This window comes from Nerophis lumbriciformis, linkage group LG22 (genome assembly GCF_033978685.3).
Source record: "Nerophis lumbriciformis linkage group LG22, RoL_Nlum_v2.1, whole genome shotgun sequence".
In the NCBI taxonomy this organism is placed as follows: Eukaryota; Metazoa; Chordata; class Actinopteri; order Syngnathiformes; family Syngnathidae; genus Nerophis; species Nerophis lumbriciformis.
In genome coordinates this window covers 37,393,786-37,408,251 of record NC_084569.2, presented here as the reverse complement: position 1 = coordinate 37,408,251, position 14,466 = coordinate 37,393,786, and the positions used below count along the sequence as shown (strand labels likewise).

General features: G+C 41.2%; 1 protein-coding gene across 1 annotated transcript in view; it reads left to right on the top strand.

The window, feature by feature from the left end:
* gps1 (G protein pathway suppressor 1) overlaps positions 1-13,882 on the top strand; it is a 63,726-nt gene extending 49,844 nt beyond the window's left edge. The window contains exons 13-14 of the mRNA XM_061973830.1: positions 20-154; positions 13,514-13,882. Of these exons, the coding sequence (XP_061829814.1) occupies positions 20-154; positions 13,514-13,588 (210 nt within the window). The 3' untranslated portion in view covers positions 13,589-13,882. The remainder of the gene's footprint in view (positions 1-19; positions 155-13,513) is intronic.
* Positions 13,883-14,466: the final 584 nt, after the last annotated feature.

Here is a 14,466-nt window from a genome sequence, read left to right as displayed (position 1 = left end):
TCTGACATGTTCACAATAGATTTTGTATGCAAGAGATGTGGACCAGAGAAGCACCACATTTGAAAAGTCGCTCCAAATGGGTAAAGAGTTCCAGAGACGAGCCAAAGCCATGATCCTCAGGGCTGCTGTGCTTCGCAACCAGATCCATGTAAAGGTACAGGACAAACATTGTTTTTGGTATTCTTTACAATATTGTTAGAACTTGGATTGCTTGGATTCGAGGATCTATGGCAGGGGTGCTCATTATGTCGATCGCGAGCTACCGGTCGATCTCGGAGGGTGTGTCAGTCGATCACCAGCCAGGCATTAAAAAAATAGTCCTAAAAATGAGTGATCATAAATCTTCAGTATGACGTCACTTTCGTCACTTGATTGACATTCACGGCACCCGAGGGTCTTCTGAGATGACGCTGGCTGCTGCCAGCTCATTAAAATTACCGACTGGAAGGCGAGAAACACTTTATTTCAACAGACTCTGGCGCCGTACCTCTCGTCAAAACTCCAAAGACCGACTGCACATTCGAAAATGCGGACCTTATCAGCACCACTGTCTGATTCCAATCAATGCAAAAGTCATCAGAATCAGGTAATACACCAACTTATATTCTTGTCTTCATTAAAGAAAGGAATCTATATGTGTTAAACATGCTTGCATTATCATTAAACACCTTTAACTTGTTAACAAAAACATATATTTCATAAATAAGTAAATAGAAATGATATATATGAATGAGGTAGATCCCCACGACTTGATCAATTGAAAAGTAGCTCGCCTGCAGAAAAAGTGTGAGCACCCCTGGTATATATCATATGTGGAAAAAAACAAACATCATTAAAACACCGTAGCTTGCTAGCTTGTGCACGCAAGCTTTCTGAGACTCTTATTTTGTTAGTGCAACTGTGCAACTGTGCAGTCGGTCTTTGGAGTTTTGACGACAGGTACGGCGCCAGAGTCTGTTGAAATAAAGTGTTTCTCGCCTTCCAGTCGGTAATTTTAATGAGCTGGCAGCAGCCAGCGTCATCTCAGAAGACCCTCGGGTGCCGTGAATGTCAATCAAGTGAATTTATGATCGCTCATTTTTAGGACTATTTTTTTAATGCCTGGCTGGTGATCGACTGACACACCCTCCGAGATCGACCGGTAGCTCGCGATCGACGTAATGAGCACCCCTGATATATACGATTAAGATATTTCTTATATGAAAAAAACTTGTATTTATTTTCTGCGTTTTGAGCGTAGTAAGTGGAGCCTCCCTCCAATGAGCGCACCTTCAGCGTCATTGTAGACACACTGCACGACTGCTTCTAAAATGCCCATAAAAAGTGGTACATGTCTGTTGCATATATGAAAACATAGCAAAACGCCACAGGTATGAAAAGCATGATAACATAAAAGTGCAGTAAATGAGTGTCTATGTGGTGATGCCGTAAAATCCTCATTTAAATAAGGTGGTTTGCACCACTTTACAGTTGCACACGTAGTCTTAGTAGATCGCATGCCCAATAATAATACACACTATGTTATAGATTGCACATGCTGTTTACTGTGTTGTATTTGGACCTTAGTAAATCAGGCACTTATTGTAAAATGTCTGAATACGGTTTAACAAATAAAATGAAACACTATTCAGCATATAACGATATTTTCTATTGTACAAGTACTGTAAAATACATGTAAACTCAAGATCAGAATACAAACCTAATGTCAACATATGCATTACTACTAGCGAGACATATTAAACAAGTCCACCTGCTATGTTGGTGCTTTGAGTCTTCCCATGTGACTATAGAACAGCACATTTGGTACTTTGCTCTGCTGGCATGGTTTGTTTGGTGGAGCAATAATGCATTCCACCAAATCCCGGACTGGACCAAATAGACTGAGACGTGGTTTTGAGGCCGCCACAGCCCGTATAACATTGCGTGCACATGCGGCCACAATGAATGTATGGGTTTGTCAATGTAAGCGCTTTGAGACAATTGTGAAAAAGCGCTATATAAATATCATTCATTTCATTTCAAATGAAGTAAAATAGAATACATGTGTTCCTGCCAAATAACTAAATTATGTTTGCCTTGGGGCGGTACCTCTGGATTGGCAGACGGGGTGGTGGTTCCTCTCTTTAAGAAGGGGAACCGGAGGGTGTGTTCTAACTATCGTGGGATCACACTCCTCAGCCTTCCCGGTAAGGTCTATTCAGGTGTACTGGAGAGGAGGCTACGCCGGATAGTCGAACCTCGGATTCAGGAGGAACAGTGTGGTTTTCGTCCTGGTCGTGGAACTGTGGACCAGCTCTATACTCTCGGCAGGGTCCTTGAGGGTGCATGGGAGTTTGCCCAACCAGTCTACATGTGTTTTGTGGACTTGGAGAAGGCATTCGACCGTGTCCCTCGGGAAGTCCTGTGGGGAGTGCTCAGAGAGTATGGGGTATCGGACTGTCTGATTTTGGCTGTCCGCTCCCTGTATGATCAGTGTCAGAGCTTGGTCCGCATTGCCGGCAGTAAGTCGGACACGTTTCCAGTGAGGGTTGGACTCCGCCAAGGCTGCCCTTTGTCACCCATTCTGTTCATAACTTTTATGGACATAATTTCTAGGCGCAGTCAAGGCGTTGAGGGGATCTGGTTTGGTGGCTGCAGGATTAGGTCTCTGCTTTTTGCAGAGGATGTGGTCCTGATGGCTTCATCTGGCCAGGATCTTCAGCTCTCGCTGGATCGGTTCGCAGCCGAGTGTGAAGCGACTGGGATGAGAATCAGCACCTCCAAATCCGAGTCCATGGTTCTCGCCCGGAAAAGGGTGGAATGCCATCTTCGGGTTGGGGAGGAGACCCTGCCCCAAGTGGAGGAGTTCAAGTACCTCGGAGTCTTGTTCACGAGTGAGGGAAGAGTGGATCGTGAGATCGACAGGCGGATCGGTGCGGCATCTTCAGTAATGCGGACGCTGTATCGATCCGTTGTGGTGAAGAAGGAGCTGAGCCGGAAGGCAAAGCTCTCAATTTACCGGTTGATCTACGTTCCCATCCTCACCTATGGTCATGAGCTTTGGGTTATGACCGAAAGGACAAGATCACGGGTACAAGCGGCCGAAATGAGTTTCCTCCGCCGGGTGGCAGGGCTCTCCCTTAGAGATAGGGTGAGAAGCTCTGTCATCCGGGGGGAGCTCAAAGTAAAGCCGCTGCTCCTCCACATCGAGAGGAGCCAGATGAGGTGGTTCGGGCATCTGGTCAGGATGCCACCCGATCGCCTCCCTCGGGAGGTTTTTAGGGCACGTCCGACCGGTAGGAGGCCACGGGGAAGACCCAGGACACGTTGGGAAGACTATGTCTTCCGGCTGGCCTGGGAACGCCTCGGGATCCCCCGGGAGGAGCTGGACGAAGTGGCTGGGGAGAGGGAAGTCTGGGCTTCCCTGCTTAGGCTGCTGCCCCCGCGACCCGACCTCGGATAACCGGAAGAAGATGGATGGATGGATGGATGGATGGATGTTTGCCTTGTGCCTATGGGGTTAGTTAAAAAAAGAGAAAAAACTATAGAAGAAAAACCCACACAAAATAAACACACTATTAGTAATTATTCAGTACAGTACTGCATAGTGGATGATTGCAGGCACAGATAAATGATATTTCACCCCTGCAGCCAGTAGAGGGCCACATACACTTAAGTTGTCTAGCCTCACTGACACTATCAACAGCAAACTCTTTTTCATTGATTTACAAAAGCCATACTTTTTCTAATGTATCTATTATTGGAGGTCTTTGCTTGAAACTATAACGTTAGTGCCTTTTTGTTCTTCGGAATACTTCATCGTAGATTTTGCCAAACTGCAGAGTTAAGTTAAAGTACCCATAATTGTCACACACACACTAGGTGTGGCAAAATTATTCTCTGCATTTGACTCATCACCCTTGATCACCCCCTGGGAGGTGAGGGGAGCAGTGAGCAGCAGCGGTGGCCGCGCCTGGGAATAATTTATGGTGATTTAACCCCCAATTCCAACCCTTGATGCTGAGTGCCAAGCAGGGTGTACCAAGAACACCAACACAATTCTCATATTAGCTTCTTTTTCAACTGTAATGCAATGCGGCTTCATAATAGCACTTTCTCTTTTACATTTCCCTTTTTTTTTTACAAACCATACTGGGGGCTAGTTTACAGAAAAAAGAAAAAAAAAAACCTGAAATGCGTGATGGACGAAGCAAACAATGTTTAAATTGCGGGAGACACTAAGTGTCCTATATCCTATCCCCATTAAAATAATGCAGGCTTTCCCCTGCATGTAGTTGATGGTGGCTTAAAAATTAGGGGGGGGGTTTTTCCATGAAAAAAATTGAAGTAATACATTGTGTAAATGGCTATATATACAGGTAAAAGCCAGTAAATTAGAATATTTTGAAAAACTTGATTTATTTCAGTAATTGCATTCAAAAGGTGTAACTTGTACATTATATTTATTCATTGCACACAGACTGATGCATTCAAATGTTTATTTCATTTAATTTTGATGATTTGAAGTGGCAACAAATGAAAATCCAAAATTCCGTGTGTCACAAAATTAGAATATTACTTAAGGCTAATACAAAAAAGGGATTTTTAGAAATGTTGGCCAACTGAAAAGTATGAAAATGAAAAATATGAGCATGTTCAATACTCAATACTTGGTTGGAGCTCCTTTTGCCTCAATTACTGCGTTAATGCGGCGTGGCATGGAGTCGATGAGTTTCTGGCACTGCTCAGGTGTTATGAGAGCCCAGGTTGCTCTGATAGTGGCCTTCAACTCTTCTGCGTTTTTGGGTCTGGCATTCTGCATCTTCCTTTTCACAATACCCCACAGATTTTCTATGGGGCTAAGGTCAGGGGAGTTGGCGGGCCAATTTAGAACAGAAATACCATGGTCCGTAAACCAGGCACGGGTAGATTTTGCGCTGTGTGCAGGCGCCAAGTCCTGTTGGAACTTGAAATCTCCATCTCCATAGAGCAGGTCAGCAGCAGGAAGCATGAAGTGCTCTAAAACTTGCTGGTAGACGGCTGCGTTGACCCTGGATCTCAGGAAACAGAGTGGACCGACACCAGCAGATGACATGGCACCCCAAACCATCACTGATGGTGGAAACTTTACACTAGACTTCAGGCAACGTGGATCCTGTGCCTCTCCTGTCTTCCTCCAGACTCTGGGACCTCGATTTCCAAAGGAAATGCAAAATTTGCTTTCGTCAGAAAACATGACTTTGGACCACTCAGCAGCAGTCCAGCTGGTGTCGGTCCACTCTGTTTCCTGAGATCCAGGGTCAACGCAGCCGTCTACCAGCAAGTTTTAGAGCACTTCATGCTTCCTGCTGCTGACCTGCTCTATGGAGATGGAGATTTCAAGTTCCAACAGGACTTGGCGCCTGCACACAGCGCAAAATCTACCCGTGCCTGGTTTACGGACCATGGTATTTCTGTTCTAAATTGGCCCGCCAACTCCCCTGACCTTAGCCCCATAGAAAATCTGTGGGGTATTGTGAAAAGGAAGATGCAGAATGCCAGACCCAAAAACGCAGAAGAGTTGAAGGCCACTATCAGAGCAACCTGGGCTCTCATAACACCTGAGCAGTGCCAGAAACTCATCGACTCCATGCCACGCCGCATTAACGCAGTAATTGAGGCAAAAGGAGCTCCAACCAAGTATTGAGTATTGTACATGCTCATATTTTTCATTTTCATACTTTTCAGTTGGCCAACATTTCTAAAAATCCCTTTTTTGTATTAGCCTTAAGTAATATTCTAATTTTGTGACACACGGAATTTTGGATTTTCATTTGTTGCCACTTCAAATCATCAAAATTAAATGAAATAAACATTTGAATGCATCAGTCTGTGTGCAATGAATAAATATAATGTACAAGTTACACCTTTTGAATGCAATTACTGAAATAAATCAAGTTTTTCAAAATATTCTAATTTACTGGCTTTTACCTGTATAGTGTCAGGTTCAAACACAGATGACATATATTGAACAGGACAAGGAGCAAAGAATCAAACAGAGACAGAATTCAATTTGGACTCAATTTGAGGAGAGAGGCTCGGACACTGTACCCTTGTACGGTGTCTCAGCACGCTCTGCCAAAAGATTGTACGCCTCCCCCTTTATTTGGACTTTCTCTGACCACATGATAACAGCTGCTTCTAAGGGACAAGGTAGTAAACAGCCATCGCCTTTGATTACAACAGCTCAAAAGAAAAGGTCTTAAACAGTTCACAGAAAAGGTCGTAAAAGAGTTCAAAAAGAGGTTCGTAAAACAGTTCAAAAAGGAGGTTCAAAAAGAGGTCGTCTGGAACTTGGGCAGATCCTGCCTTCTCTCCGCTTTGTAGTCCTTGGGTTAAAACAATACTTTTCTGTTGATTACAATACATGAAAGAAAACAGAAACCCCTTCATGTTGATTTCCATCCTACACAGTGGAGTTTCTACAAGTCTCCTTGGTAGGTTCAAAGACAGCTTTTGGTCTTCTCGCTGGGAACTCATTTCAACACAAAGTTTTTGTGATAACCTAGATAAAATTATTCTAACATTTAGCCCATTACATGCGCAACTGAAATGCACTTAAATTCGATCACTTTATTGATCCACAAGGGAAACGGTTCCACACAGTAGCTCAGTTACAAAGGATGGAAAAGATAATGCACACAAGGGCACAAAAAGAGGGCGAAAACAAAAGGTGTAAAGTAGACTAAAAATGTACTATAGTAGCAATATAAAATATAGCATATATGTAATATTTACATATTATATATACAGTATATAATATATACTGATATGTTGTTATATTATATTTTGATATAATATATACAATATATAACAAATCCCAATTACCATGTACAATATTACAGTATATGTAACAGCTGCAGCAAAAAAAAGGGCAGCTGGAGCGTAGGCAGCATGTCTACAATGTGGATATATATATATATATATATATCGGAGATATACACGCGGACAGTGATCTACGAAATGTGCAAATATTAATAAGACCGTAACGGCTTTTAAGGAGAAAAAATGCAATTGGAGCAGCCGTGCCAAGCAAGTGTGCTATCAGGCTCGCTGCAGCTCTGCGAGAAACAGGGACAGAAGTAGTTTCTAAACACGAGTACAGTAATAACCCCAGAGAAAGATGCTTGATTTATTGCATGTAGTTTTTAATAAAGATATAGTCACCAAAAGAATTTGATAGCCGTATAGAAACGTGAAAAATGATCAACAGAGTAGATGGCACAACATGGCACTTGCCATATTTATTATTGAAGTCACAAAGTGCATTATTTTTTTTTAACATGCCTCAAAACAGCAGCTTGGAATTTGGGACATCCTCTCCCTGAGAGAGCATGAGGAGGTTGAGGTGGGCGGGGTTGAGGTGTGGGGGGCGGGGGATGTATATTGTAGCGTCCCGGAAGAGTTAGTGCTGCAAGGGGTTCTGGGTATTTGTTCTGTTGTGTTTATGTTGTGTTACGGTGCGGATGTTCTCCCAAAATGTGTTTGTCATTCTTGTTTGGTGTGGGTTCACAGTGTGGCGCATATTTGTAACAGTGTTAAAGTTGTTTATACGGCCACTCTCAGTGTGACCTGTATAGGTGTTGACCATGTATGCTTGCATTCACTTGTGTGTGTAAAAGTCGTAGGTATTATGTGATTCGGCCGGCACGCAAAGGCAGTGCCTTTAAGGTTTATTGGCGCTCTGTACTTCTCCCTACGTCCGTGTACACAGCGGCGTTTTAAAAAGTCATACATTTTACTTTTTGGAACCGATACCGATCATTTTGAAACCGATACAGACTGCCTATATTATCGGACATCCCTACTAATAACAGATTTGTTTTTAAATGCATGTTTCACTTTTTTTTAGCCTTTTTTTTTTAAAGAAAATTGCAGATGATGCAAATAATGATGAAAAACATCCCCACTCCCACCACCAAAGTTGTGTTAGCAACCTGGGAGAAACCCTGTAATGATGTACAAATTAAATGCAAATCGCTGTAATAACAAAACGACATTACACTCATAGAAATAAGGGTTCTAAAAGGGTTCTTCTACAAGGGCTGAGGTTCTAACTGGAACCATTTGCTTCTGAAAAACCCTTTCCCGAAGAAAGGGTTTTTCAAGGGTTCTTGGTGACGCTAATGGTTCCAGTAAGAACCATTTTGATCCAGAGAACCCTTTAAAACCCCTTTTCTGAATAATTGGTTTTAAAAGGGTTCTCACTAACACTAAGGGTTCCAGTAAGAACTATTTTGATCCAGAGAACCGTTTTTGGAAGAAAGAGTTCTTCAGGGATTGTTGAAAGCATGGGTAAGATCCTGTGTCACCAGGGACATACTTCCTGATAACATTTTCCAATAATGGTGCCTATCTTTAAATAAATGTTTTTCTCATTAAAATGTTTTGAATGTTTGTTCAATGTCAACATGATAAATGACCACAATATAATATGAACTAAACTGATCTGTAGAATACAATATGGTTCTTTATAGAACCCTCAGAAGACAAGACGGTTATCGGTGAAAACCTTTGAAAAGGGATGTTTTTAGAACCCCCTGTGTCAGATCTAGATGAAACCCTTGAAACATGAAAGAGTTCTTTGTGGAACTCCCTGTGTGAGTTCTAGATGAAACCCTTGAAACATGAAAGGGTTCTTAGTGGAACTCCCTGCATATGTTCTAGATGAAACCCTTGACAAACGAAAGGGTTCTTAGTGGAACTCCCTGTGTGGGTTCTAGATGAAACCCTTGAAATACGAAAGGGTTCTTAGTGGAACTCCCTGCGTGGGTTCTAGATGAAAGTCTTGAAATACAAAAGGGTTCTTAGTGGAACTCCCTGTATGGGTTCTAGATGAAACCCTTGAAATACGAAAGGGTTCTTAGTGGAACTCCCTGCGTGGGTTCTTTGCAGAACCTCTCATGGGGGGTTCTGGGTGGAACCTTACACACACAGTTCTAGGTAGAACCCTCCAAAAGGGTTCCAGGTGGAACCTTTATAAAAAGGTTCTACCTGGAGCCAAAATGGGTTCTCCTATGAGGACGAGCCGAAGAACCATATATGGTTCTACTTAGCACTTTTATTTCTAAGAGTGTAGATGACATTGTCTAAGTTGCATAATTGGCCATGACTCATGTGCATGTCCAGTCGTCCATTGTTTATTGCAATTAATTGGGACTGCGATAAACAGATTTCCGCAGATTTTTTATTAATGAATAAAAATATTTTCAGAGCGCAAAAAACTTAACGACCTAATTAGAGCCCTCTAAGCATGAAGTAACACCCAGTCTCAGTCACTTTTGCACTTGTTTCACCCAATATTGTAGCATTAGTAAACGTCAATAATCAATTATTTATTTAAATTAAAGTAATAGACTGTTTTTAAATTTGACTGACTGCAGCAAGCCACCTCCCTAAGAGATCCAACCACCTTTATTTTAGGGAACTTGTGTTCCAGTTTTGCACACATTTCCAATGATTTTATAAATGTGGGAATTAATTCAGCTGTTTCTTATTGCAAATGCACTGTTTTTAAAGTTGTAGATGATGAATGCTCTTTTAGTGAAACGAAAATAAATGTAAAGCTGCCTCAATAAAGATGCATCAATAATCAATTTTTAATGAAGTCGTAGCTCCTGAATCGTAATCGAATCGCAAGGTGCCCAAAGATTGCCACTTCTACATATCGGTAGCCCGGAAGATCTTCCTACACTGCAAAAAGTCAGTGTTCAAAAAAATACAAAAATTAGGGGTATTTAATTTGAACTAAGCAAAGTTATCTGCCAATAGAACAAGAAAATTTTGCTTATCAAGACTCTCCAAAACAAGTAAAATTAGCTAATACCTTAAATAAGTATATTCTCACTAATAACAAGTGCACTTTTCTGGATAGAAAAAAAAGAGACCTTTTTGCTCAATATGTTATTTAATATTCTTAAATGAAGTAAATGCTAGTGCCATTAACTTGACATAATGATATGCGCTCGGCATTACATTTCTTGAAACCAACAAACTTAGACTAAAAACTAATTTAATGTTCTTGTTACTCTCGGGGTCTCCTCGCCGCTCAGGCAAATCATATGATCTAAAAATGCATTTTTCCATCGATAACATGACATCATCGTGCCAAGTGCGTGCTCTTTCAGTCAATTAGTGCGCGAGGAATATATATATATACCGTATTTTCCGCACTATTAGCCGCACCTAAAAACCACAAATTTACTCAATAGCTGACAGTGCGGCTTATAACCCGGTGCGCTTTATATATGGATTACTATTAAGATTCATTTTCATAAAGTTTCGGTCTCGCAACTACGGTAAACAGCCGCCATCTTTTTTCCCCTTAGAACAGGAAGCGCGTCTTCTTCTACGGCAAGCAACCGCCAAGGTAAGCACCTGCCCCCATAGAAGAGGAAGCGCTTCTTCTTCTACTGTAAGCAACCACCCGCCCCCGTAGAAGAAGAAGAAGCGCGCGGATATTACGTTTCATTTCCTTTGTGTGTTTACATCTGTAAAGACCACAAAATGGCTCCTACTAAGCGACAGGTTTCCGGTTCATGAAAAGACGCAATCTCTCCATCCGCACACGGACTACTATTTCACAGCAACTGCCTAAAGACTTTCAAGAAAAGCTGGCTACTTTCCGTGCATATTGTAAAAACAAGATAGCTGAAAAAAAGATCCGGCCAGAGAACATTATCAACATGGACGAGGTTCCACTGACTTTTGATATTCCTGTGAACCGCACTGTGGATACAACGGGAGCACGTACGGTGAATATTCGCACCACAGGGAATGAGAAGTCATCCTTCACTGTGGTTCTAGCTTGCCATGCTAATGGCCAGAAACTTCCACCCATGGTGATATTCAAAAGGAAGACCTTGCCAAAAGAGACCTTTCCAGCCGGCGTCATCATAAAAGCTAACTCGAAGGGATGGATGGATGAAGAAAAGATGGGCGAGTGGTTAAGGGAAGTTTACGCGAAGAGGCCGGGTGGCTTTTTTCACGCAGCTCCGTCCATGTTGATATACGACTCCATGCGCGCCCACATCACGCTGGTTTTTAATATATTATTAAAGTTTGACTGACCTATCTGACTGTTTTTTTGACATTCCTTTAGCGCAGTTAGATGCGGCTTATAACACGGGGCGGCTTATAGGTGGACAAAGTTTTGAAATATGCCGTTCATTGAAGGCGCGGCTTATAACCCAGGGCGGCTTATGGTGCGGAAAATACGGTATATATATATATATATATATATATATATACACACACACACACACACACACACACACACACACACACACCCACACACACACACACACACACACAGACCGGCCCCCAGCCAAATCGTTTTTAATTGTAATTTTGCAGAATTTATCTGAATGTGCATGAACTATTTCTGTTCAAAATAGTTTGCAATGTCACATGTTAAATGTTTAAATATTAACTGTCAGTTTACTGTACTGTGCCAACTGTACTACTATATGAGTACGTATTTTCTCTTGTTTCATTGAAATTAAAACAGCAAAGTCCATTTGGCTGTCATCCGTTTTAATTATGAGACACAAATGTGTCAAAGTCATGATTTTTTTTTTCACGCTTGAAATAAGAAATTTTTATTTAAAAAAAGGAGTTTTATACTTGTGAGTGTTGATGACACAGCTTTGCAACAGTTGATATTCTAGTTTCAAGCATGTTTTACTCAATATAGGTCATCAAATGTCAGCAACAAGCTGTAATATCTTACTGAGATCATTTAGGACCAAAACCCTTAAAGGGGAACATTATCACAATTTCAGAAGGGTTAAAACCATTAAAAATCAGTTCCCAGTGGCTTATTTTATTTTTCGAAGTTTTTTTTTTAATTTTACCCATCACGCAATATCCCTAAAAAAAGCTTCAAAGTGCCTGATTTTAACCATCGTTATATACACCCGTCCATTTTCCTGTGACGTCACATAGTGATGCCAATACAAACAAACATGGCGGATAAAACAGCAAACTATAGCGACATTAGCTCGGATTCAGACTCGGATTTCAGCGGTTTAAGCGATTCAACAGATTACGCATGTATTGAAACGGATGGTTGTAGTGTGGAGGCAGGTAGCGAAAACGAAATTGAAGAAGAAACTGAAGCTATTGAGCCATATCGGTTTGAACCGTATGCAAGCGAAACCGACGAAAACGACACGACAGCCAGCGACACGGGAGAAAGCGAGGACGAATTCGGCGATCGCCTTCTATGTGTTTGTTTGGCATTAAAGGAAACTAACAACCATGAACTAGGTTTACAGCATATGAAATACATTTGGCAACAACATGCACTTTGAGAGTGCAGACAGCCCATTTCAGGCGCGCTAAGAACATATATTTTTCCACGATTTCAGCACTCAGGTTAACCATACCTAAATGGACACAAAATACTGCATTACACAAGACTACCCAAATGTACTCGAATGATTGAAAAAAAAAAAATGTTTTTAAGCTAAATTATTGGTAAACACAGTTTATGTATAATAATTTACGTAAAACCGCGAGTAATGAATAACGTTTTCATCAATTAATATATTCTGTAGACATACCCTCATCCGCTCTCTTTTCCTGAAAGCTGATCTGTCCAGTTTTGGAGTTGATGTCAGCATCTGCTTTGAGTGTCGCAGGATATCCACACATTCTTGCCATCTCTGTCGTAGCATAGCTTTCGTCGGTAAAGTGTGCGGAACAAACGACTGACCATTTCGTCGGCTTTCCCCACAGCCTCGTATTTTTAACAAATTTCGTCCAATTTCTTGCCACTTTCGCATCTTTGGGCTACTGGTGCAACTTGAAGCCGTCCCTGTTCGTGTTGTTACACCCTCCGACAACACACCGACGAAAGTGAGAAAATGGCGGATTGCTTCCCGATGTGACGTCACGTTGTGACGTCATTGCTCCGAGAGCGAATAATGGAAAGACGTTTAATTTGCCAAAATTCACCTATTTAGAGTTCGGAAATCAGTTAAAAAAATATATGGTCTTTTTTCTGCAACATCAAGGTATATATTGACGCTTACATAGGTCTGGTGATAATGTTCCCCTTTAAAACAAGTAAAACACTCTTAACATCAAATCTGCTTAGTGAGAAGAATTATCTTATCAGACAGAAAATAAGCAAATATCACCCTTATTTGAGATATTTCATCTTACGTAGATTCCAGTTTATACAGTGTAGGTGCGTGTGTTAAAAAGTCAGAGTTAAGATGCCAACTAATGCACGGCATTAAAATAACAAACTACTTTCACTGTGTTTATGAGTGACTACGAACAGGTAGCTCACAATCTATTTGTGGTCGACGCGCCATAAATAAATTAACGTATAGCAAGGGTGCCCATTATGTGGATCATAAAAGGGAGTGTGGGTCGCTCGTATAACATTTGAAACAATGGAAGGAAACATTGGTAGAGGCACTTATTGTTGCATTTAGTTACGAAGTGTTCAAAAACATCTCACCATGTGCCCTCTTTATTTCAGTCTCCACCCAGAGAAGGCAGTCAGGGTGAACTGACACCAGCCAACAGCCAGACAAGAATGAGCACCAACATGTGAGTGTGCACACCCACGGCAGGGAAGGATCACCTCAGTCCACCTCATACTTTTCTTGCTGAAGACAGAAAACGGAGCACACAATTTGAAGACTTCAAAGTTTTGGATTGACCTCTTTTATCGCACCACACGTAAAAAAAAAAAGAGCTTCAATTGTGGAAGTATTTCGAGGAAGAAAATGCGAGCGGGTGAAACCCCGCGCTTAAGCTGGTGTCGGTTTGAGGTGCACTTTGCTGCGCTTATTCGTAATAAAGGAATCATGAACACAAACGTTTTAAAATAAAATGCCATCTAAAATATCTTGTTTTCATTTGGTTCTGCATTCTGTACCACATAAACCATACTGATACCGTATTCACCCCAATTTTAATTCACTTTCAATAAAATGAAGCCAAACCGTTACTTTGCACACTCCTACCATGAATACATGCTCAGTAATACTCGAGAAATGACGTTCATATATTTTAACATGTTGGTCAATTGTTGATATTGTCTATTTTCATATACTTCAACTCAAAGGTTCACTTCTTAGTGGCAAAATGTGGTGTGATCACCTTAAAGTGACTGTTTGCAACCTGAAGTGGCTGCCGAGAGAATTTAGTGTCATATACTGCCACTTTTCAGCTCTTTACAGGTAAACTACACATTCACTTTGTCAGCTAATGATTGCGATTTGGAAAGTTTAGCTACTAACTTTGTATATATATATATATATATACCGTATTTTTCGGACTATAAGTCAAACTATAAGAAAAACTGACTCATGAGCGACTTATGTGTGAAATGATTAACACATTAGCGTAAAATATCAAATAATAATATTGATCTCATTCACATAAGAGACTAGACGTATAAGATTTCATGGGATTTAGCGATTAGGA